The sequence below is a fragment of the Coenobita brevimanus genome, chromosome 71 (assembly GCF_032717465.1).
Source record: "Coenobita brevimanus isolate Jiangsu-jjx chromosome 71, ASM3271746v2, whole genome shotgun sequence".
Taxonomy (NCBI): domain Eukaryota; kingdom Metazoa; phylum Arthropoda; class Malacostraca; order Decapoda; family Coenobitidae; genus Coenobita; species Coenobita brevimanus.
Window position 1 is genome coordinate 33,442,337 of NC_137024.1, and position 24,948 is coordinate 33,467,284.

The 24,948-nt window shown below is 44.6% G+C and overlaps 1 protein-coding gene across 1 annotated transcript in view; it reads right to left on the reverse strand.

Moving 5' to 3' along the window:
• Window positions 1-24,948, reverse strand: part of Dhfr (dihydrofolate reductase) — a 99,105-nt gene that overhangs the window by 15,978 nt on the left and 58,179 nt on the right. Inside the window, exon 3 of the mRNA XM_080277933.1 lies at window positions 7,727-7,850. Within this exon, the coding sequence (XP_080134059.1) occupies window positions 7,727-7,850 (124 nt within the window). The remainder of the gene's footprint in view (window positions 1-7,726; window positions 7,851-24,948) is intronic.

Consider the following 24,948-nt stretch of genomic DNA (forward strand, 5'->3'; position numbering starts at 1 on the left):
GTCCTTGTCTATCCACCCTGTCATATGCTTTCTCCAAATCCATTAAGGCCGCATATAGCTTCTTTCCCTTCTCTAGAAAATTTTCCACTAAAGATCTAAGAATGAATGTCTGATCTACACAACCTCTTCCCTTCCTAAAACCTCCCTGTTCTTCTCCAATTAATTCCTCTAATATTTTCCTAACCCTGTCAATAAGTATCCTATCATATACCTTCACTATTACACTTAGAAGACAAATGCCCCTATGATTACTACATACTTCTTTTTCCCCTTTTCCTTTGTACAGGGGAATAATTATACCTGACTTCCAATCTTTCGGGACTCTATCTTCATCCCAGACCAATCTGCACATCTTCCACATCCATTCTACTACTATCTCTCCCCCATGCTTCAGCATTTCATCACACACTCCATCAATTCCTGGGGCTTTCCCCATTTTAACTTTCTTCATTGCTTCCACAACTGCCATCCTACTGATTTCTTCCTCTCTTTTTACATCCCTCCGTCTCCCAGCCATACCCCAGCCACTTACATTCGCATTACTTTCATTCTCTTTGTTCAACAATTCCTTAAGGTGTTCTCTCCATCTGCTCATTTTTTCTCCCTTCTCCACTAGTAATCTACCATTTTTATCTTTCACTCCCCAACTAACTTCTTTGGCAACCTGTCTAACTTTCTTTACCTTTTTCCAGAACATTTTCTTACATTCCCTTCACTTTACACTCAGATTCCTTCCAAATTCCTCATCCACTCTCTTTTTACTCTCTTTTGCTAATCTTTTCACCTCTCTCTTCTCTTTACAAATAACTCTCTCTTCTGTCTCTCAACTTCTTCCACGCCCCTGTTTCTCATCCACTCACTATATGCTTTCTTCTTTTGTGCCACAGCCTGTCTCACCTCTTCATTCCACCATGCTGTTCCCTGCACCCCCTTTTGTTTTCTCTTCACCCCATACGCCACTTCACATGCTGCACAGATTTCTTCTGTGAATATCTTGCAAACATTTTCCACGTCCCCCATCTGCTCCAATTGATATTTACCCAATTGCTCCTCCAATTCCCTCTTATATTCTGCCTTTTTTCCATCCTCTTATAACTTTACACTCTCCTTGTATGAACTACTTCCTCTTGTCCTTCCCTTCTTCTATTTCTCCATTTCATTTGGACCTTGACTCTGACCACCACCACTTCCTCAACCTCTATATACTCTTGCATCCACTACACACCTTCTCATCCTAATTCTACAACCCACTAAAAAGAGGGGTGGGTAGGCTCTACATATTAAAAGCACAAAAGTAGAACACACTGAACAGAGCACCCAGTGAAATGGGGCCTCAAATTCATATCACACCATTCCATTCTAACTTTATACAAAAAAAAAAAAAAAAAAAAAAAAAAAAAAAAAAGAAACAAACAAATAAGTGCTTGTACAATTACAGTACTGTACCTAGCATTAAGTTGTTTGAAAATCTATCTATCTATCTATCTGTTGCCAGACGCCTCAATCCCGTTTGGGGTGGCCACAAACAAATAGCCTCCATGTCGTTCTGTTCCCCGCCATTTCACTACCCTGCTCCCAACTCACACCCCCCTCTCTCATATACCTCTCCACCCCATCCCTCCATCTCATCCTCGGCCTCCCCCTCCCTCTTCCCCCCTCCACCTCACTCACATACACTCTCTTTGTCAGTCTTTCACCCTCCATCCTCTCCACATGGCCAAACCACCTCAGTGTGTTCCTCATAACGCTTCCTATCACATCCACATCCACACCACAGTGCTCCTTTATATCCTCATTCGTCAGCCTGTCTCTCCATGTGACTCCACAGGCTCCTCTTAAATAACTTATTTCCACTGCTCTCACTCTTGACATGTGTCCTTCCAACAACGTCCAAGCTTCACTTCCATACGTTAGAGTTGGTATCAGAATACTGTCATGTAGTAACTTTTTCACTTCCATGCTCACTTCCCTGTTTCTTATCACTGCTTTCAAGGAAGCAGCAACCTTTCTTCCCTGCTGTACCCTTTCAAGCACTTCACCCTCCAAACCTCCATCCTTACTCATCACACTACCCAAGTACTTAAACGTACTCACATTTTCCAATTCCTCACCATCCAACCTCGCTGTACATTCACTGACTTCACCCTCTCAAAGACCATCACTTTACTCTTCCCTACATTCACCTTTAGATTCCGTTTCCTACACACTCTCCCAAACTCATCCACCAAGCCTTGCAGCTCTCCTTCGTCTTCACTCAACAACACAGTATCATCTGCAAACAACAGTACAGGGAGTTTCCAGACACTACCCTCTCTCACCAGGGCCACTCCAACAGCCACTACCCCACCTTGTACCTCTTTTATTACTCCATCATGTACAGATTGAACAACCACGGAGACATGACACATCCCTGTTTCAACCCAATCTTCAAAGAGAAAAATTCACTTAGTTCACCATCCACACGCACTGCAGCCTTAGCACCTTCATACATACTCTTCACAGCATTCAACAACTTCCCATCTGCTCCATATATTCTTAACACTTTCCACAATCCTTGTCTATCCACCCTGTCATATGCTTTCTCCAAATCCATGAAAGCCGCATACAACTTCTTTCCCTTCTCTAGAAACTTTTCCACTAAAGATCTGATCTACACAACCTCTTCCCTTCCTAAAGCCTCCCTGTTCTTCTCCAACTAATTCCTCTGTTCTTTCTCTAACTCTGTCAATAAGTATCCTACCATACACTTTTCCTATTATACTAAGAAGACAAATGCCTCTATGATTACCACACACTTCTTTTTCCCTTTTTCCTTTCTACAAGGGAATAATTATACCTGACTTCCAATCCTCCGGGACTCTACCTTCCTCCCAGGCCAATCTGCACATCTTCCACATCCATTTTACTACTATTTCTCCCCCATGCTTCAGCATTTCACCACACACTTCATCAATTCCTGGGGCTTTCCCCAATTTCACTTTCTTCATTGCTTCCACAACTTCTATCCTACTGATTTCTTCCTGTCTTCTCACCTCCCTCCTGCTCCCAGCCATTCCCCAGCCACTTATACTCGCATTACTTCCATCCTCTATGTTCAACAATTCCTTAAATTGTTCTCTCCATCTGCTCACTTTTTCACCCTTCTCCACTAGTAATCTACCATTTTTATCTTTCACTCCCCTGCTAACCTCACTTCCACCATCTTACTCTCTTCACCTCTTTCCGGAACATTTTCTTACAGTCCCTCCACTTTACACTCAAATTCCTTCCAAATTCCTCATCCACTCTCTTCTTACTCTCTCTTACTAATCTTTTCACCTCTCTCTTTCTTTCTGCATATAACTCTCTTCCGCCTCTCAACTTCTTCCATGCCCCTATTTCTCATCCATTCATTGTATGCTTTCTTCTTTTGTTTGAAATTCAACAAATAATTAATGTATTCCTGCATTCTCATCATACCTATAACACAATTCACAATATCAATATTTACTTCAAGACTGGAAAGAGGGGCTTCATCTAGAGGAAGAGGGAGAGATTCATCCATCATCTAATCTGTTTTTGCCCCATCCGGAACACAGGTACAGTCATGATTACTAATCTCTGACCAGACACGTGTGGCGGGCAGTGCTATGACCACACATGAGCCACACATTTGAACATAGTCTCTGCACTACTAGGCAGGGCAAAGAACTGTAACCAGGTGATCTGAATCGTACTACTCCTCATATCTTTGATATTACCATATTCTTATGGTTTATCCTCCATAATATAATAATCTGTGTTTATTGACAGGGGCTGACATTTCTTCAATCAGTCCGCAATTTGGCAATTTCCAAGAAGTAAAAAAAACATGTGCCACTATATGTGGGTATTGGTATCATATATACCGTAATAATTATTAATGAATTAATGGCATTAACTGGCACACATTTTGACCAGAGGGAGCATGCAGATAAGACGTCGCATAGGAATAGGGCAACCATTCCCCCTGGATGGTAACGGCATAGATATAAATAAGACTAAATGCCGCATCGCCCATTCTTCAGAACAGTGGTTATGCGTCTATGCCTCCGCCATCTTGGAGCGGTCAAGCATGTAATAGTGGGGCTTGTTTTAGAGTGAATTCAGACTATGAAAATGAATGTTGTTCTGGTGGAGATGGTGATGATGTTATTGTTGTGGTGGTGGTGATGATGGTTATTGTTGTGGTGGTGGTGATGGTGGTTGTTGTGGTGGTTGTTGCTGTGGTGGTGGTGATAGTGGTTTTTGTTGTTGTTGTGGTGGTGGTGGTGATGCTTTTTGTTGCTGTTGTGGTGGTGCTGGTTATTGTGTTGGTGGTGGTTGTTGTGTTAATTGTGGTTGTTGTTGTTGTTGTTGTGGTGGTGGTGGTGGTGGTTGTGATGGTGGTTGTAATGGTAGCTGTTGTGCTGGTGACTGTGGCTGTTGTTGCTCTTGCGGTGGTTCTGGTGGTGGTGGCGGTGGATGTTGTAGTTGTTGTGGTGGTCAATGTTGTGATGGTGGTTATAGTTGTTATTGCTGTTGTTGTCGTGGTGGTGGTGGTGGTTGCGGTGATGGTTGTAGTGGTGGAGGCTGTTGTTGTGGTGATGTATTTTGTGGTTGTTGTTGTGGTGATTTTTTTGTGGTTGTCATTGTTGCTGTTGTGGTGGTGGTGGTTGAGTTAGTTGTTGCTGTTATGGTGGTGGTGGTTGTTATGTTGGTAGTTGTTGCATTGGTGTTGGTGGTGGTTGTTGTGGTTGTGGTGGTGGTTATTGTTGTGGTGATTGTTGTGGTTGTTGCTGTGGTGGTTATTGTGGTGGTTGCTGTTGTGATGGTGGTTGCTGTGGTGACGGTGGTTGTTGTTGTGGTGATGGTTATTGTGGTGATTGTTGTGGTTGTTGTGGTTATTATTGTGGTTGTTGCTGTGGTGGTTATTGTTGTGGTTGTTGTTGTGATGGTGGTTGTTGTTGTTGTAGTGATGGTGGTTGTTGTGATGGTGGTGCTTGTTTTTGTGATTGTTGCTGTTGTGGTGGTTATTGTTGTTGTGGTGGTTATTGTTGCTGTGGTGGTTATTGCTGTTGTGGTGGTTATTGTTGTTGTGGTGGTTATTGTTGTGGTGGTGGTTACTGTTGTGGTAGTTTTTGTTGTTGTGGTGGTTTTTGTTGTGGTGGTGGTTTTTGTTGTGGTGGTGGTTTTTGTTGTGGTGGTGGTTTTTATTGTGGTGGTAGTTGTTGTGGTGGTGGTTGTTGTAGTGATGGTGGTTGTTGTGATGGTGGTGTTTTTTGTGGTTGTTGTGGTGGTGGTTATTGTTGTGATAGTGGTGGCTGATGTGGTGGTCATTGTGGTGATGGTGGTGGTTGTTGTGATGGTGGTGGTGGTTTTTGTGATGGTGGTGATTGTTGCTGTGGTGATGATTGTTGTTGTGGTGGTGATTGTTGTTATGGTGGTGGTTGTAGATGCTGTTGCTGTTGTGGTGGTGATGGTGGTTGTGGTGGTGGATGTGGTGCTCGTGGTAGTGGTTGTTGTTGTTGTTGCTGTTGTGGTGGTGGTGGTGGTGGTGGTTGTGATGGTGGTGGTGGTTGTGGTGGTGGCTGTTGTTGTGGTGGTGGTGGTTGTGGTTCCTGGTTCATCTGAAATGTGAACTTGGTGGACTGCAGGCTTAAATTTCCCTTCTGCAACCCACCATCCTCCTTTCGGAGAATAGGGAAGCAGCTGAGGGACGTTTACATAACCAGACAGTTGAGTTGCTCGTGCTATCGGTGTCACCATAGACATATTCTGACGCTTTCTACACCCAAAAGCAGCACAGTGCCGTTGCATTTCTAGGTGAATAGTGGTCAGCATTGTACATTGCCAGGAACATCATCTGCCTCAACCGTTTCAAGATGGCAGCCGCGCAGACGCATCAAAAGTAGTGTCACGCAGCATCTAGGCTTATTTATATCTCAGGGCAATGGGGCCTGTTATCACTAGAGAAACACATTAAGATCAATGTAGTAGTAATAGTAAATTTTTGTCGATGATATAAGTACAGTATTATAAAGCCAGCTGCCGTGGCAATCGTGGATATTTCTCTGCTATAACCTACCAACAGCTCGGTTAAAGGCTCGCCTCAAGAAATAGGTTAGTGAAATAATAAACAGATTAATAAAACACAGTATGAAATTCAAAAATCACACACTCATTGTAGACTACAAATAACAGCAATAACCAAATCTGTCTACTTCTTACCATGCATATATTACTTGAGAAAGTACAGTAATATAATACGTGAAACAAAAGTGGTTCAGTGATGCTTAGAAAATTGTTTATTGAAGCACTAAACCTTTCTGGAACAATGATGGAGTGTGTTTGACTGTGTAGCCTACGCCTGGCCATGACTTTGGCTAACACTCTGGTCAGAGATTAATGATCATGAGTGTACCTGTATCAAGGCTGTTTACTGGTAATCTCAACATTTAAAGCTAGGGCGACCAACCTCACTTGTCCCTGGGAGGCATTATATAAGGAATAAATCTCAAGTATCTCTCAGATGGAAACTTTTAGAATCCCATCCAGTTGGATCACCTTTACCCACAAGACTACTGTAGGTATTTAGTTATATAATTACCACCCAATGTAATAAATGGTTTCCGGATTACAGAATACTATCTGGTTTGTTGCTGAATATACAGTCACCTAAAGGCAGCTCCACACTATGTGGGTGGATGATGGGTGGCCCCACCTGCCAAATATGAGACAGAAGTGGGGGAGGGGGGAAAGAACAGGTGGGAGGGTGGATATCCTTTGCAAAGAATGTAAAAAAAAAAAAAAAATGAAATAAATATCTTTTCATCTAAAGATGCATGGATATACTGTACACTGCTTGAAAGTCTGGAGGTTACAAGCGCAAGGAAATGAAAGATGAATGAAAACTACTTCAAAAGTGGGCAAGCAGTATGTTTAAAGCACCACCAGTACAAGTAGCTAGATGTACTGGCCTGAAAAAAAACTGGTGGTAGTGACACCATTTTAAAAAGGCAGACAATAGTGGTTGCAGGGCTCACTAGCTATAATTTTTACCAATTAAATGAAAGCTTTAAAAAGCAACACATCTTTGTTTTTACAAGTGCCTGTACTACACTATTATGCACCCTAAAAAGGGATAAGTGAAAAAATTAGGAGCTTAAATTCAAGCTTTAATTATTGAAAACTGCAAAAAAAGAGTGATGGGAAGAAGGTATAGAGGTCAGCCAAGGCCCAAAAAAAGAGAACTACTGTTATGGAGGTCTTTATTAAATGGAAAAAGCAAAAAAAATATTGTACTTAAAAAATTACATGCACATTCTAAATTCAAGGGTTTTAATCTACTAGAGTAATCGATACATATAAAAACAGGAATGCTATAAGAATTTAATGGTAGTAAATATTTACCTAATTGCCATCATCAGGGTGCATGTAACAGAAGCCTGTACATGTCTGTATAAATCTAGAGGGCTGGCATGCCACTGTAGTCACTTGGTCATCTTCCAATTTTTCATTTCACCACCAAAAACTACTGCTCACCACTACCATTAAGAAAATGGCTCAAAAACTACCAGCAGCACTGGCCCAAAAAGGTACTACTGGTAGTCATAGCAGTGCCAAAAAAGTATTGCCAGTATTTTTACTGGAAGTACTGCCTACTTCTGGACTACTCTAAAGTTGACCTGTTGTATGTGTAGTGTACTGTATTCCTTTCACAACTGACCTTATAGACTGAGTGGCCACCAATGACCCAGACTGTCTCCACCTCCTTGTGTTGCTTGGCCTCTGCCACTGCATCCTCAAAGCTCCCAACCACTGTACTTCCACTGAACACCTCACCAGGATTACTGTCACACAAAGGGAGAATCAGTTAAAACAGTGATGTATGGCGAAGAAAGTGATGCACATTATCCATCTACAGTCTGTCCTCGTCTAACATGGTTAATTGCTTCCACACCCCTACCGTGTTAGAGAAATTTCGTGTTACAGGGACTCTTGAAACCCCCTATTTCCTTCCACACCCCTGCCCAAAGTCCACTTTTCCCCCCCTTGTGGTGCAAATTTTTTTTTTATACCCCTAATTTTAACCTCCTAGAAAACATTAAAATGGTGCAAATATAAAAGAGTCTTATTACAGTTAAAAGCCACATTTTATCTACCTTATGGGAGGATATGAAGAGACACACTATGCCAGATAGGAGGTAGAGGGGAGAACACTGGTTAAAATCCTTCAAAGTCAATAGGACCTATAACACTTCTCACATCATCATCTATGTTATCCATGGCTTCTTCCTGCTGGAGTTGGATATCCTTTTCCTGGATTTCAGCAGCATCTTGTCTGGCAAAGCAGTGAGTAATGAGTGACTGTTTATGCTGAATCACTCGTTCAGTGTGCATACGATTGAAAACATCTCATCACCGCCTGCCCAGTCCAAATAACTGTGTTAACTTCATCAATGGCCATGTTAGAAGCGATAGTGCTTCCGGAAAATTATACCATGTTATACCATTTCTGTGTTAGCGAAAACCGTGTTAGACAAGGATAGACTGTACACACATTAAATTTCTTTCCTACATGGCTGTTATAGTACCCAATTAAAAGTAGTAAAGCCACTGCCACTATCCATACACACGTGATACTGATGACTATCTCATCACAGCCGTTAGTGGAGCAGAGCACTGTTTTACCTCCACTGTGCTTGTAAAATGTTTTAGAAAGTGTCCCTTAAAAAAAGGCCTGCATATACAGTGTCTGTTCTTTCATGTGTAACCAACAGAATTCTTGTTAGTCCCCATTTTCACTATACATCTTTCACTGTAACCTCCCTTCTTTCCAAGTTAATTTATTTTATCAACAGAAGTCTTAATTATCCTTGGGATTATTACGTGCTGTGTGTGTCTATTTGTCAAATGGTCTTGCATTCATTCTCCCTTTGGTTACCCTGTAGTTGCACACAGTGCTTGTCTTGCCCCTTGGAACTCATTGGGCCTTTTTTGGATTGTTTTTTGTCTACTCTTCAAGTTTCTGCCATCCCTTACATGCATGTACCACTGTGCATGCAGCTGCTCCTAGTGTGACCAAAGCCTTGCTCCACATGTGCCTGTCCTCATATGCATAGGTATCTCATCCTTATTCATATTCCTTGTCAGATAGTAATAGTCTATATTTTTATTCATTTTGTTTCAGTGCATCCTTCCTAGGTGATAAATAAATGCTACTGGTATTTAATGGATTTTCATTTTTTATTTATTTATTTATTTAATTTTTTTTGGCTCCTGACCTGGTCACAGGAGGTGATGTATCATATATTTATACAGAAGCTGTTTCCTCATTTGGGTGGCTGACAAGACGGTCCCTGTTGGTAAGAGCCTCTCTTCTACCATAACTCAAAAGTGTTTTAGCTATCTGTCTGCTTTAATCCATTCACTGCATCAGTGTTTGTTTACATGTACATCCCGTGTGTGACAATTTTCAAATATTTAGAAAAAAATATTAGAAAAAAAATAATATTGTCAAAGATAGAGAAAAAAATCCCAAGTTCAATGGTATATAACACAATATAGCAAACAAAAAAAAAAACTCTGATACACGTCTGTGAAGAAATACATATTCCCTGTGCGGTGGTGCCAGGCGAACGGTGTGTTATGGTTGCACTGTGTCGTCAGTGTCAATCTTGCGATCAGAAAAGGTGTAAAACAGCATCTGAACCATCACTGTCATCATCTAACAACGTATCACTATCATTATTACACTCATCCAGAGATTTCATCCAATATTTGCTTGGGGTACTGCTAGCGGCAGCATGGAGAAGATTTCATATTCCTTTACCTTCGGCATTTTGTAGGTAACTAAGCTGAGCTCTGCACATCATAAAAATGCATAATCTATGTATGGCAATATTCTATAGGGTGCCATGAATTGCTAGCTGATTTATTTTGTGCCATTTCTGATGGCGGAATTTTTGAAAGCAGGAAATCATATATGATACAGCCGCAGTCAGAGCCATTTGGACTCAGATATCATATATGATACAGCCGCAGTCAATGGGTTAAAGCAAATCAGGGATCATTGTAACTGCATCTGGAGCCTGTTCTCTCCATTCCCTCCCTTGTTAGTTCTTATTGAAAAAGGACTTAGTGTTGCTTCACTGATGAATTAAAATGCACTCTTTTGCAATTACAGTTTAGTCTAATCAACCTCCTATGGGGCAGTACACTAACAAATTCATCAGTGCAAAGAGGAAGGATATATGTCATATGGCACAATTCTCTTTTCCTTTCCAGTCTGCTGCAAATACCTGTAAGGCACAATTCTCTTTTCCTTTCCAGTCTGCTGCAAATACCTGTAAGTCAGTTAGGCTGGTTCAATTTTTTCCAAATCCTACAAGAGTCTCTAAACACATGAAACATAGTCACATCAGAGTATGAAATGCTTTACTCAGTAAGAATTTGCATCATGTTCACTGTGAGTGGCTAATCTTACTTTTCTCTTTCTCTTTACTATATTACCTTACTTATTTCCTCTCTTTTTTCATGTTTTCACTTCTTACTGGTGTGTACTCATTTACCTGCCCTCTTCTGATCTCCTTGACCTGACTCACAGTTTGCTGTTCCCAGGAAAAGCTGACATACTCGCTTCATCCCTTTTGTTATGAGAGTATTTATGCTTTTAATCATGCTATCTGCAGATGACTATTATCAGTTTTAGAGAGGTTTCTAGACTATGGGGTTAAATTGAGTCTCCATGAACCCCTCACTACTGGGGTGAACAGAATCATCTGGAAACAGAAAGAATTAATCAAATAGTATGCATATGTCAAAGTATTAAAGGAGAACAGCAACATCCATCTGAGTTGTATCCACTATGCTACCCTTCCTGACTCTGTTGGCCAACATCATTTAATTAACAGCTGTTATTCCAATCATGAGATACGGGGTCAGTGTTCAGTCTGACCTAAAAAATACTCAAAAGAAGCACTTACAACATTTTTTTTAATGGCTTAAAAACTGTAACTGCTAAATGTACTGTGCACCCCCAAAATACCCGGGACAGCAATGACAATGAGGAGATGCACCTCAGTCCCTGCTCCAACTGTGAGCACAGAAATTCAGAAAACCGCCAGAAGCCACCACCGGACAGAGGCAGTACGAGTGTCAGAACCAGAAGGACACAAGAAGTTCACGTGTGCAGCTCCCGGAAGACCCTCTAGCCTGGAGTTGCCACCCGGCCACCACTGCAACCCGAGCCACCAGTATCACCGATAACAGGAGCTCGTCAATCCAGTGCCTACTCTAAGTGGCACAACTTATAGCTTGCTAGTTGCAGCTTGGCAATGCAAAAGGATCCCCTCTGTGTTGGAGTTTGTGCTTACGCAGGAACTTTTCCCGCCAAACGAAGTTGCGATGCATGCCACTGGCCTGTACCTGGGGCTTGGCAGGCAGTCTGACTCAGGCCACGCTAGTGATAGGACGTGTCCATGCCTGGACTTAGAATAAATCTCAAGCTGGCCTCACTGTTCCTGTCTCCCTCCTGGTCCTCACCCCAATATGGCACAGTGGAGTTCTAGGGGTGACCCAGTGGCAGCATCGCCAGTGCTCGATCAGGTGAGCCCAGAGTCAAAGGACTGGTTCCGCCTCATGGCGCCGGGAGACCAAGTGCACAGCAACATGTACGATGTGCCACCACCCCAGCTACAACCTCCAGGAATGGAGACAGCCTACTAGCCAGTGTGCCCAGCCCTGCATCCAGAGGCGCTCACCCAGTGGCGAGTGCCGGCACCACCTGCAACTCCCAGTAAGGCTACTATGGGAACGTTGCCTTCCCAGTTCGAGGCGTGGGCCAGCAGCGTCGGGTGCTACAGCAGTGGTTGCAGGTGGGTCCCACCCTTGGCCATGGGTTGCATGAGATTGCTGTGTGATCCTGAAGTGCAGCAATGCATGGACACACAGGTGGCCAGGCATAGATTCGAGGCCATGTGCATGGAGGAGGCCATCGGTGTGGTAAGGAGTGTGGTGGCGGGCCACAGGTTCACTGTAGGAGCATGGTTGGACTTTTTCACATACATACAGGAGCCCAATGATAATGTGTGTTCATATGTGGTAAAATGTAGAGCCAAGGCAATAGAGTGTGATTTTAGGTGCCCCCAGTGTTCTATAAATCTTGACGATTTCATATTGAAAAAGCTTGTGATGGGGTTGCGCAACCTGAGTATGAAAACAGAAGTGCTGTGGCAACTTCCAGTGTTGTGATCTGTGGAAGAAATCGCAAACGACTGTGAAGTGTTTGAATTGGTGGAGAAAACTGTGGGACTGTGCGGCCAGAGCGGTGTGGCTGGTGCTTCAATGAGTGATGAGGAGGAAACAGAAGCAGCCTGTGCCACTCGATTGCGACAGGCAGGTGCAGGGCCACCCCAACCTTGTGCCCCTCCCCTACCAGCAAAGGGTTGCCAGGGGTGTGGCAGCAGCAAGTGCAGTGGTGCCCTGCCATCAAGGCCACTTGCCGCAGATGTGGGAGGGTCGGCCATTTCCAGCAAGTGTGTAAGTCAGCAAAGCAGCCCAGCCCCACCACGACCACCAGCAGGATCACAATAGCCAATGCCGAGGCGTCAGTGTGCCTCAGGCTGGAAGTGAAGTATGACGACCCACCCACAGCATGTGAGGTGCTGCAGGTGGTTATGCATAGCAGGACAACACCTCGTGCGGGGCCTCAGGCTTACTCCACGAAGTCTACAGAGACCTACTATGAATGTTAAATCATCTTGGGAGCATACACATTGTGTGATGCAAGGAATGTTGCTTCAATGTGGGTGGGAGGTCTGCTATGGAGAACCTGTACAGGTATACCCAAGATCAATGATGCAATTGGTTAAGTAAAAACCCATCGTTAGGCGGGATATCGTACCTCAGGATAGATTTAACATGTAAAGTATAGGGATGTGTTTTTGAGCCTTGGGTTTCCCCCCCAACCAAGTCCTAAACCCACCCAAAGGAGTCCAAAAAGAAGTTTAAAGCCAATCTAAATGGCATAACAGCTGTAAAAGAAGCTAACCTAAGCCTAAAGCCTGTAAATAACTCACTAAAACCAACTAATAAAATCTGAAAATCATCAAACATAAATCTGGAAAAAATCAGGCTTAGTAAACTGTACCCCAAAATGGCAATGGCCACCCCACCTATGGCTAAAACACATTAATCTAAGTCTAAAAACAGTTTATATATCAACCTAAACACACAATTTTAGTCTAAAATATCATCAAAATGGGTAAAAAAAATCATAACCCATCATTAAACTGGGGTTTGGCCATAGTCAGGTGGGGTTTGGTGGTATTTCTACCCCCATCACTAAGCCAGGGTATCGCATCTAGAGGTATCATATATTGAGGTATACTTGTACTTTGCTAACCGGGTGCAGCAGCTGTCTCTGTCGCTGCAGACGTGAAAAGTGCTGGGCATGGTGCCACATGACTTCCCTAACGTGTCATTGACTGTAGGGACCATTGAACAGGTGGACGAGTCTCCAATCCACACCCATCCCGATACTCCCCCATACACCATGACAGAAGAAAATGGAAAAGTGGTCCCTGGAACACATCGAGCGCACGACATTAGTAGTGAACAACACTCCCCTCCCGGAGATCAAAGGGCCAGTCCACCATATTCACTTGCATCCCAGTTCAAAGCCCAATGCAGTGTACATGTCAGCGTCCATCCTCCGCCACTTCTACGACGAAATTCGCCAGCAGTTGGAAGAGGACATAAAGAAGGGCATCATTGAGCCCGTACCGGCTGGAGAACCCATGGAGTGGTGTTCCCGTATGGTGGTGGTCCCAAAGAAGGGCGTCGGCCGCACAGAACAGTGGACTATCAGTGACTCAACTTATCAAGCCAGAAGGAGACTCGCCACACCATTCCCTCATTCGACGCAGTCACCAGCTTGCCTAAGCACGTGTAGTGGACACTTATTCGGAGTACCACCAGATACCCCTGGACAAGGAGAGCAAGAAGCTGACCACCTTCATCACCCGATGGGGTAGCTTCCACTACCGGCACACACCCACGGGCCACTGTGCAGGGCAGGATGCCTTTACCAAATGCTTTGATGACTCAGCAGCAGAGATTCCTAGGAAACTGAAATGTGTCGATGACATGCTCCTGCACAACTGTGGCATTGCCGATGCTTTCTGGCACACATACCAGTTACTGTGAATGTGTGCGGAAAATGGGATCATGCTCCGTCCAGAAAAATTCCGCTTCTGCAGAAGAAGTGTGACCTTCGCAGGTTATCTGCTCGGCTGAGAGGAGTATCTGCCTAGCCAGGACTTGCTAGGCTGTATAACCAATTTCCAGATGCTGCCATGCCCCTCCCTCACAGATATCAGGTCGTGGTCTGGGCTGGTGAACCAGGTGGTGCCATTCCTCGCCGTTGCACCACTCATGCAGTCCTTCAGAGAATTAATGAAAAAACCATCAGGGAATGTGGTGTACTGGGACAGCCAATTCCAGTCCACCTTCGAGCCGACAAATGAGGCTATAGACATGCTTGCGGCGGAGGGCTTCCAGTATTATGACACCACACAGTCCACAGCAGTGTTCACCGACTTCAGCATCCTTAGCATCGGTTTTGTGGTCATGCAGTAGTACTCCCAGTGTGTGTCTCAAGAGGCTCATCTGTGCTGCAAGGGTGGCTGGAAACTGGCCCTGTGCGGCAGCTGCCATCTAACAGCAGCCGAGCAAAAATACTAAACGTTGGAAGGGGAGGCCGTTGCCATCGCATGGTGCCTGAAAATGATGCGCCTGTTCCTGCTGCAATGTCCAGACCTCACCTTCATCACAGACCACCATGTGCATACCAAGATGTTTTCAAGGACAAAGACCTGAAAGACATCAGCAACCCAGCATACTCAACCTCCAGAGGACACTGATGTACTCATTTCGAATAAAGTACCTGAAGGGGGAGGCAAACCGCACAGCAGACGCGCTCTCGAGATACCCCTTGCTATGGGGCGTACTGGACAAGACAGACCTGGTGGAAGACGAGGCTATGTGTGCTGTAGTCGTGGCAGCGATGGCCTGCACCCTAGAAGACTAAGAAGGTGCCATCATGGACCTCCGTCAAGTGGGGGAGGAAGCACATCAGGATGAGGACTACAGGCTCCTCCATGAGTGCGTGGGTGCAGGGGACTTGGCCGACCGGAAGGACGAGGAGCCGATAGCACTCCACCAATACTACAGGATGGGGAGACACCTGTCATGCCAGGGGGACACTGTCATGTATGACAGTAACAAAGGGCACCTGAGACTTGTAATTCCCACAGCCCTTCGATGTGCGGTCCAAGCCAACCTCCATGCAGGTCACCAGGGCAGGGACTCCATGCTCAGGCATGCCAGGCAATGTGTGTACTGGCCCGGCATAGATGCTGAGGTGAAGCAGAAGAGGAGGCACTGTCAAGTGTGTGAAATCAACACCCCATCACAACCTGTGGAACATTTGCTGCCTGCACCTCCACCAGAGCACCCCTTCCTGCAGGCAGTGGCTGACCTGTTCCAATTGGAGGGGGAGGAGTACATCGCTTATGCAGAAAGGTTCATTGGCTGGCTGGAGGTGGAGCATCTGCCCAGGGGCATCGCCAGCTCACAGCTCATAGTGGCCTTTCGTAAGTGGTTCAAAAGGTCTGGTATCCTGGAGGTCTGTGACGGGGGTATAAACCTCGAGTGGGAAAATGAGGACATTCCTACCCAAGTGGCATGTGCAGCTGAGAGTATCGTTCAGCAGCTGAGTGGAGGCCACAGTCAAGTCTGCCAAGAGGTTGCTGAGGAACAACACCAGCCCAGGAGGCTCCCTGGACTCGGAAGCAGCTACAAGGGCCATATTGCAGCACCTCAAAATCCAGCTACATGACACCGACACGTCCCTAGCCCAGCTGCTGATGAGGTGTCAGCTGAGAGACTCTGTACTTGCTGCCAAAGAACACTGCAGGATCAGAAGTTGGTGGGCCAGGATGCTGAGAAGCGGGGAATGGGCCATGGCCCACACTCGGGATGCAGCGGCCAAGAGCTTCAACCAGACGGCACACAACCTCGCCCCTCTCGACTCAGGCCAGCTGGTACACCTACATACCAAGAGACGGGGTTGTGGGATCGTGTAGGGGTTATTGTTGACATACCAGCCCCAAGGCAATACTTGGTGCAACTGGATGGCAGTAGGCAAGCCTCCCTCAGGAATCTACGCCTCTACAAGGAGACAGGGGAACAGACACCCACCATGCACATTCAGGGTGGTACCCGGCTGGAGGACGTCCGCCGGGGGAGGCCCTTCAGCCTCTGTCTCCCCTGTAAAGGCCACAGCATGCTAGGCATGCCCCAAGACACCTAGAAAGCTATAGTCGTTTTTTTCCAGCCTTTGTAAATGCCGGTAATCATCATTCAACCATCTGAGCTGGGAAGGAAATACAGAATCTCTTTATTTCCCTACAAATCCTTCCAAGCATAAGCACATTCCAAGCATTTTCACTCTCTCGTGATGGTTATGAATAAGTGTAGGAGCAATCTAGAAAAAAAAAATGTTTATCAAGCTTAAATGCAAAGACAACAAACATTAAAAAATTAAGTGCATAAACATCTATGCGACTAGACTCGCTTTTTCGGTCATCCAGAGGCGCCTACTGTATCATCATTCATAACTGAGATAACTATGGATTTCGTTCAATATTAATAGTGGTAAATACAGAGCTAACGTGAATAAATATCAGCATTTCTAGTGTCTGATTTTATGACTGAGGTGACGATGGATTTTGAATCAAGGGTAAATACATTGACCTAACGTGAAGAAATGTATTTTTAATTCCTATCTGCATTATACAGTGAAAATAAGAATTAAAAAATACTTCAAAATATGTTAAACAGAGAAAGAATACAAACAAAATGAAAACTGGCTGCCAATGTTAGTGCCTGTGCAATATTTTGAAATATACCGAATCCCACTATTTCTCCATGCTTCCCACCGTTCTCTCCACTTCCTCTTCCAACCTCCACTCCTACCATTCCCTCCTAAAACCCCTCCCTCCCCTCACAACCGTAAGAGTGTACAATATAATTATATGTTTCATTAGTAACTGTTGTTTTATTATTGCTTTAACCTGAGGCGTCCCAACGACACATAGATATGTTCCCACGTTTTGTCACGGTGACACCCGACGACATATCCATACGTTTTGTAATTGCAAGGTCAATCATTTGCACATTTTTCAAATTTCGCGTGTGATTTTTGGTATGTATACGTAGGCAAGGTGCAGCGAGAAGGAAAATAAGGTATGGTCCTTCTGAGTTGTCTGGGGAAGGCCTGAGTGGTATGGTGGGAGTGAGGGGTGAAAGGGAAAGTGGTGTGGCGGGAGTGAGTGGTGAAAGGGAAAGTGGTGGTGGGATGGAGGCAGCGCGAGCACGTGGTGTACGTGGGGAGCAGGCAGGCGAGAAGGAGCCACTCCCTAGCACGTCTTTCGCCCCGCAGTAATCCCGCACTTCCTCCCCACAGCCCCATGATGTGAGGGAAGGAAGGAAAGGGAAGGGAAAAGGGAAAGGAAAAGAGAGAGGGAAGAGAAGTGCGAGTGGGGAAGGGCACCACTCTCCATCTCCCCAACCTCCCCCACCACCCTCTCCTCGGGGAAAGGAAGGAAAGGAAACAGAAAGAGGAAAGGAAAAGAGAGAGGGAAGAGGAGCGCAAGTGGGGAAGGGCACCTCTCTTCACCTCCCCAACCTCCCCCACCACCCTCTCCTCCCCACCCTGACAAGGAAGATCACACCTTGTTACATTACTGATACTGTGTGTGCTTCTGATAATATGACGATCACTGTAAAAGTAAGGCCTGTACATATGCGATAATATGAAGCTCAATATAATAGTAAGGCCTGTAAGTATGTGACAACAATTATATAAAGTGGAAATGGGTGTAGTGTTAGTGGAAAAGTATTATATAAGTTGAAGAATAGCGTGTAAGTTGAAACAAGTCATAGCGAGTTCACTCACTATGTACATATGCGATAATATGACTCTCAGTATAATAATAAGGCCTGTAAATATGTGATAACAATTATATTAAGTGGAAACAGGTGTAATGGTAGTGGAAAAGTATTATATAAGTTGAAAAAATAGAGTGTAAGTTGTAACGACAGTAACAGCGAGTTCACTCACTATCACAACTATCTTCCCAAAGTTTGATGAACATATAGTGGAAAAATCGAACTATTTGCAACAGGAAGTAATAGAGATTGGGTTTTCATTGTATTCTGCCAGGTGTAAATTATCTTTGGACAGGGCTGGGAAGATAGTTTTGTCTTTCATTGCACATATGCGATAATATGATGCTCAATATAATAGTAAGGCCTGTAAATATGTGATAACAACTATATAAAGTGGAAACGGGTGTAATGTTAGTGGAAAAGTATTATATAAGTTGAAAAATAAAGTGTAAGTTGAAACAACAGTCATAGTGAGTTCACTCACTATGTACGAAGACACTACTATCTTCCCAAAGTTTGATGAACATATAGTGGAAAAATCAAACCATTTGCAACACGCAGTAGTAGAGATTGGGTTTTCATCATATTTCACCAGGTGTAAATTATCTTTGGACGGAACTGGGATGATAGTTTTGTCTTTCATTGTACATATGCAATAATATTATGCTAAATATAATTGTAAGGCCTGTAAATATGTGATAACAATTCTATAAAGTGGAAACGGATGTAATGTTAGTGGAAAAATATTATATAGGTTGAAAGAAGAGAATGTAAGTTGAAACAACAGTCACAGCAAGTTCGCTCACCATGTAAATATGCGCTAATGTTACGCTAAATATAATCGTAAGGCCTGTAAATATGTTATAACAGTTCTATAAAGTGGAAACTGGTATAATGTTAGTGGAAAAGTATTATGTAAGTAGAGAAAATGAAATGTATGTTGAAACAACAGTCACTGCAATTCATATGTGATCAATTTGGGCGATTTCGCTATGCAAACTCAATGGTACAATGCTTATTTCACCTATATTTTTGTGTGAACACCACTATTTTCTTGTACTACATGTTGTTTTGTTCCAAATTAATGAATATCTACCAATTCTGAGTGATTTCCAGTACGTACCTCAACCATAGAAAACGGGACAGCAGCCGAGCGTCTTTACAGAATACGGTACCAGGTGCGTGATGGCTTACCTGTTTTTACCATTTCTAGTCTCAGGTACACACTTTCTCTGTGATCTGCCATCGTTTCTCACCAAAAGCGGAGGTTTGAGCAAAAAAAAAAAAAAAAAACATAGCCAAAATCTGCCGGGATGGGGGGGGGGGCAGTGGTGGAAAATCAGCCGGGATGGGGCGGGTTAAAGGCCCCCAGCTAATTTTTAACATGTCAATATTTTAATATGTGGCAACTCCGTGCCCAGTAGATTGTAAAAATTTTAACCGTTGCCCATTGGTTCAGACTCAGTATCCACCAGGATGTGACAGGGGATGCATGTACAGTAGGATCTCACCAATAACGTCTAATTGGTGCCAGAAAAACGTCGTTATTAGCGAAAATGTTATTTACGTGACATTAAAATGCATGTATAATAAGTTTATTGGTGCCACCACCCCACGACTTTTACCAATTTTTCCCATTTGGACCCTCCTATCACTACTTTTTTTTTTTGGCTGAAATAATAAGATTAGTTGTTAAATTGTCATGAGTAATATAAAACTCACCTTAAATGAGTTAATAAGGTGTTTGGTGTGACGACTATTTCGAGGCTTGTGCATGGAGGCTACTGAGGCATACCCCCTGCCCCCTTACTGGCCTCATCCCCACTCCTGCCTCTCATGCCAGGGTCACCTACTTCCATCAACACTTCATCAAACCCCACAATGTCAAAATCGTCACGAAAGTCCCCAATGTCATCAATGTCATCATCTACTCAACCCCTCTTTGTTGTTTTTCCTCGGCTGGCAGGTGCTGTGAAAGAAAGCGGGTGATGAGTGACTGATGGTGGGCATTCATTCACTCATGATACTGTTTCTGGTATTTTCTTGAAATCTGATTTACAAGTCCAATCATTAGTCATTTATTCTGATGGCTGCTCCCTCTCTGTCTCAGCAGACTTGAGTTGTGACAGGAGTGCTGACCACGTTTGTTTAATGGTTGCCAATGTCATATTATTCCAGGCTTTGATGAAGAAATTTATGGCCTGTCGAATGTTATACTGTATTTCTCCCAGAATACAGCAACGGTAACTATGGTCGGGGTTGAAGGTATGTCAGGTGGAGCAGGTGAGTCAGGTGGGGCTGTGGAGGTGAAGGGAGAGGCAGCTGGTGAGTCAGGTGGGACAGTGGAGGTGGAGGGGACAGCACCTGGCCAGTCAGGGAAGGTGGTGAGGGGAGGATCCTCCATCTCCTCCTTGCTACTGCTCACATTTTCAACATTGTCCTTCATCTCTTCTTGTCTGTCCGTTTCATTCCTCATCTTGTTATGGACATATTTGTAGCATAACAACTTGGCATTCGTGAAATAACTGTTATTCAGGTGAATCCAAACGTTATTATAGAAACTGCGAATCTGTTCTAACTTACCGTTATTGCTAAAAACGTTATTGTCAAAGTCGTTATTGGTGAGATCCTACTGTATTAGTCATACTTCAACTTTTTTTTTTTTTGGGTTACTCCTTGTTGTTCAGTGATTCTCTAGGCATGACTGGTCGTAGCATTAGCTGCTCTCACCAAGGAAACAATGCTGTGGGCTGGAGTGGAATGACAGGACATGTTATCCTTTTGAAATACTAAATGAGATCAAGAATCCACGCATTTTTACCGTACCATTCTGACTAGGTAAGTGACAATGAAAACACACGTGAAAATTATGTGTATACGTGAAATACAGTAATCACTCCAATATCCGGATCAATAGAGCCATCGGTAGGTTCGGATATTGGTTTTGTCCGGATATTGGGCCCCAGCTTATGGACTTGTACTTACGGACCCTAACACAGAGAAACACCTATACAACTCCCTCCGGACATGCATAGCACCTATTTAACACCCAAATCACACCAATAAGGCACATAAATGACTGAAATAAATGCAATAGACACATAAAATGTGGGTTTAGAAGTATGTTCATACATTAATAAACATTCTGGTACTTATGGACTCTAACCGAACCTAACCTAACCGAACCTAACCGAACTCTGAAAAACCCATTCCTACTGCACATGCATGAGGTAAGTTTAGTATGGAAAGAAGTACAGTATGACACTTTCTGGTAAGTATAGTATGGGAAAAAATACAATATGAAACATTCTGGTAAATATAGTATGGAAAATAGTACAACATGAAACATTTTGGCTACTTACAGCAAGTCCCTGGCCACCTCGATGAATAACCGCCTCCTCTCGGACTCTGACAGTAAGAACGATTTCCTGAAGCACTTGCACTACACTCTTCCTGAAGTCTTGCACTGAACTTAGTCACTAACACACAGAAGTCCGTTCTTTTCACAGTGTTCACTTTAGTCCAAATAATGTTCCATTAAATTTAAGTGTTGCACATTAACTTTTCCCAAGTTTTTTTAAGTTTCCAAAGCCAAAACAAAGAAGGTTAGTTACGTTAAATTTCTTTTCTACTTAGTCTTTTCTCCCAACTTGAAAACCTTAACACAACACACCGTTTTTCACTGCACAACACTCAAAATTCCCGTGTGGTCTAGTGGAGAAGTTCTTGCTGTTTATTCACTGTCAGAGCCCGAGGTATCACTGGCAGGCGTCCAAGGGGTGCATCGGTGGGTAGTGGTGATGGCGTACCGACTACAGAAGACTCTGAAGACAGCCGCAAACTCACATCGAGCGGTGACTCCACTGTAGCTGATGTGCTGGGCTGTGGCTCGGAGCATGAGGGCCTGTCTTGGGAGGCAACGGAGTGGAACCAGGGCTTGGCACAGCGGGGTCACGGGCCTGAAAAAACTGTCAATCGTTGACTGACGCAAGGACCGACGATTCTGGCGATTGATGATGCGCTGCCGGAAAGCACGCACTTCCTCCACGAGTCCCAAGGGCCCCATCTCCCTGTCGCAGTCCGGGTGTTCCAGGTAGTCTAGGACGAACTCTAGATGTTCCCGGAGTGCGCTCAGCTTGGGGATGGCTGGAGTAGTGTCCTGCTGGGCGGAGTCTGCATCATCATCGCCTTCGTCGTCGGAATCTTCAAGTTCGGGACTGACACCAGCAACCGAAGACGCGATCTCGATATCAGACAACGTCTGATACCCAGGATCGCCCTCGTCGTCGTCCAACCACTCACGAACATCGTCCACATCAACATCGTCGCCGTGCGTACGTAGCCGTGCATGGAAGTCATCCACGTCAAACCCTAGGAAATCGTACTCCACATCTGTTCCGAGAAGCAGACGAGACCAACCATTTTCAAGAGTTTTCACAGGGACTTCCTTCCATGCACTAGCCCAGTTGTACAGCGCAGACTTGATGTTGTAGCGGCGAAGAGTTTTCCAAAGTCCGCTTGCCTCGAGTGTCACGTCCTTCCCTGCGCTCGTCCTCGTCCTCGAGAACCACCATCACCTCGTCCAGGAACTTCCGACGGTACAGGCGCTTTGTTGCCACGATCACTCCCTTGGTCCATTGGTTGAATGAGAGCAGTCGTATTAGGTGGCAGAAACATGCACCTAATACGGCCATTCTCAGCAACCAAGTCCTTGTCGCACGGGTGGGCAGGTGCATTGTCGAGGAGAAGGAGAGCCTTTACCTGGTCGCGAGGAATTCCCAGTGTCTTCGTCTGGTAATGTATGACCTCCTTGACGAAGTGATGGTGAAACCAGTCTTTGAAAATCACAGCTGTGAACCATGCTTTCAAAGAATGGTACCATACGACAGGAAGGACATCCATCAGGGCACGAAGGCACCGAGGCTGCTTTGCACGGCCAACAATAACGGGCTTAAGCCGGTGCATGCCGTTAGCATTGGCACAACACAAAGCAGATATCCGTTCCTTAGAAAGCTTGCGGCCAGGTACACGCTTCTCCGTCTCATCGGCGAGAGTGTTCGTTGGCACCGAGCGATAGAATAGGCCAGTTTCGTCAGCATTATAGACTTGACCGAGAGTGAGGCCCTCCCTGTCGATCAAGCCTTTCACCTTGTGCCGAAACTCGTCCACTCCATCTCGTTAGCGTCCAATGCTTCGCCATGTGCTTTACGGTTAGTAAGGCCATGTCGCAACTTGAACGAAGAGCCAACCCTCGGATGCCTTGAAGTCTAGGGCGTCGTGAAGCCTTGCAAACTTCTCAGCAGCAGCCTTCAGCTCCGTTCCACGTACCATCACACCAGCTGCACGTTGCTGTCGATACCAAATCAACGTGGAGCGGTCGATCTCTGCATACTTGGGAGTAAACATAACCTTCCTCTCCACGTTGCGTTTGCTTCTCGACGAGAAGTCAGCCGTGTACTGCATGAGCTTGTCTCGGGAACGCTTGATATCAAACAAAGTCGACCGGGCCAGGTTGAACTCGCGGAGAATGAGAGAGGAAGACCAACCCGCATCAACCTTCTCCAATATCTCCCGTTTCTTCTCCAGAGTCAACACCACTCTCTTCCTTTTCTCAGGAGGCGGGGCCATCATCACACACACCAAGAGTAGGGCAGAGAGCAGCAGGAGGCCTTGCAGCAAGTACGGCACCACCACAAAAGCGAGCACGTGGGCAGCCATTACGAAGAGCGCAGGTCCAGTCGCGGTGAGAGACAGGCGGGAAGTGGGGAGGATGCAGCGGCGCTCTATCGGACGTCGGAGGAATGACGAACCAAAACAATGCTCTCACGCGGCGCGCGCGGCAAGTTCAAATTACGGACGGCAAAAAATCGTTTTTTTTTCCAATTTTTTTGGATTTTCGGACCATTTTGGGAATGTTTGATCCCAGGACGATAAGGTTCGGTTAGTGGGGATGTTCGGTTATTGGGCGTCCGGATATTAGAGTGATTACTATACCGAAATCAGCAAGGATCATACAGAAATGAGTACGGTGTAGAGAGATGTTGACGGCAGCACTGTCCAAAGGTGAGTGGTAACATTTATGACTGCTAACTCTGGCGGGCGGGCTGTCGACTGCCGACATTTATGTCAGCTGGAAAAAAACTGACTATATGTACCATGACATTGCAGTGTTTTGTACCCCTAGGCATGTTAAGCTGTTTTGTACTGTGTATAAACTTGTTGCATTTACACCATGATATAGTCACTACTCGTTATACAATGGGGTTATGTCAGGTCATACCTTAATGTATAATGAGTTTATCGTTAATCAGAAGATTGAAATACAGTAATCCCTCCACTATCCGATGTAATAGAGCCAAAGGCATGTCCGGAAAGTGGTCCTGTCCAGATAGTGGGCCCCAGCCTCCTGGCCTTGTGCCGCCTTCTCTAAGGCTTTGGCAGTGGTGAAAATGCTCTTGAAGCACGTACAGTAATCTAGTGTTGTGCTGCACTTAATTCTTTGCACTGTGAGTTATAATTGTTTAACACTGCACATTGTTCTTAACTGCACCACGCCAGTTTCAACCGCCAATTTGCACTCCACAGTTAATCTTTTGCACTCTAAATTCTAATTTCTTAACACTGCACAACACTGTAAATTCCTGTGTGGTCTAGTGGCGAGGTATTGCAGTTTAACCACTGTTTATTCACAAAAAATGAGCACGTGTGACATCCATTACGATAAGCATCTACTCGTGATCGAAGTTAGGCAGTAACTGTTGGTGTGATGGGGAAACAGAGTTGCCAGATCACAACGGCCACATTACCAAACTTCACAATTTTCATTACCAAATTTAACTTTTCATTACCAAATTCGTAAAGCTAACATTTATTCTTCACTAATTATATATACAAGTGGAAATACATGTAATCACTCTCCCTATAATTAACAGC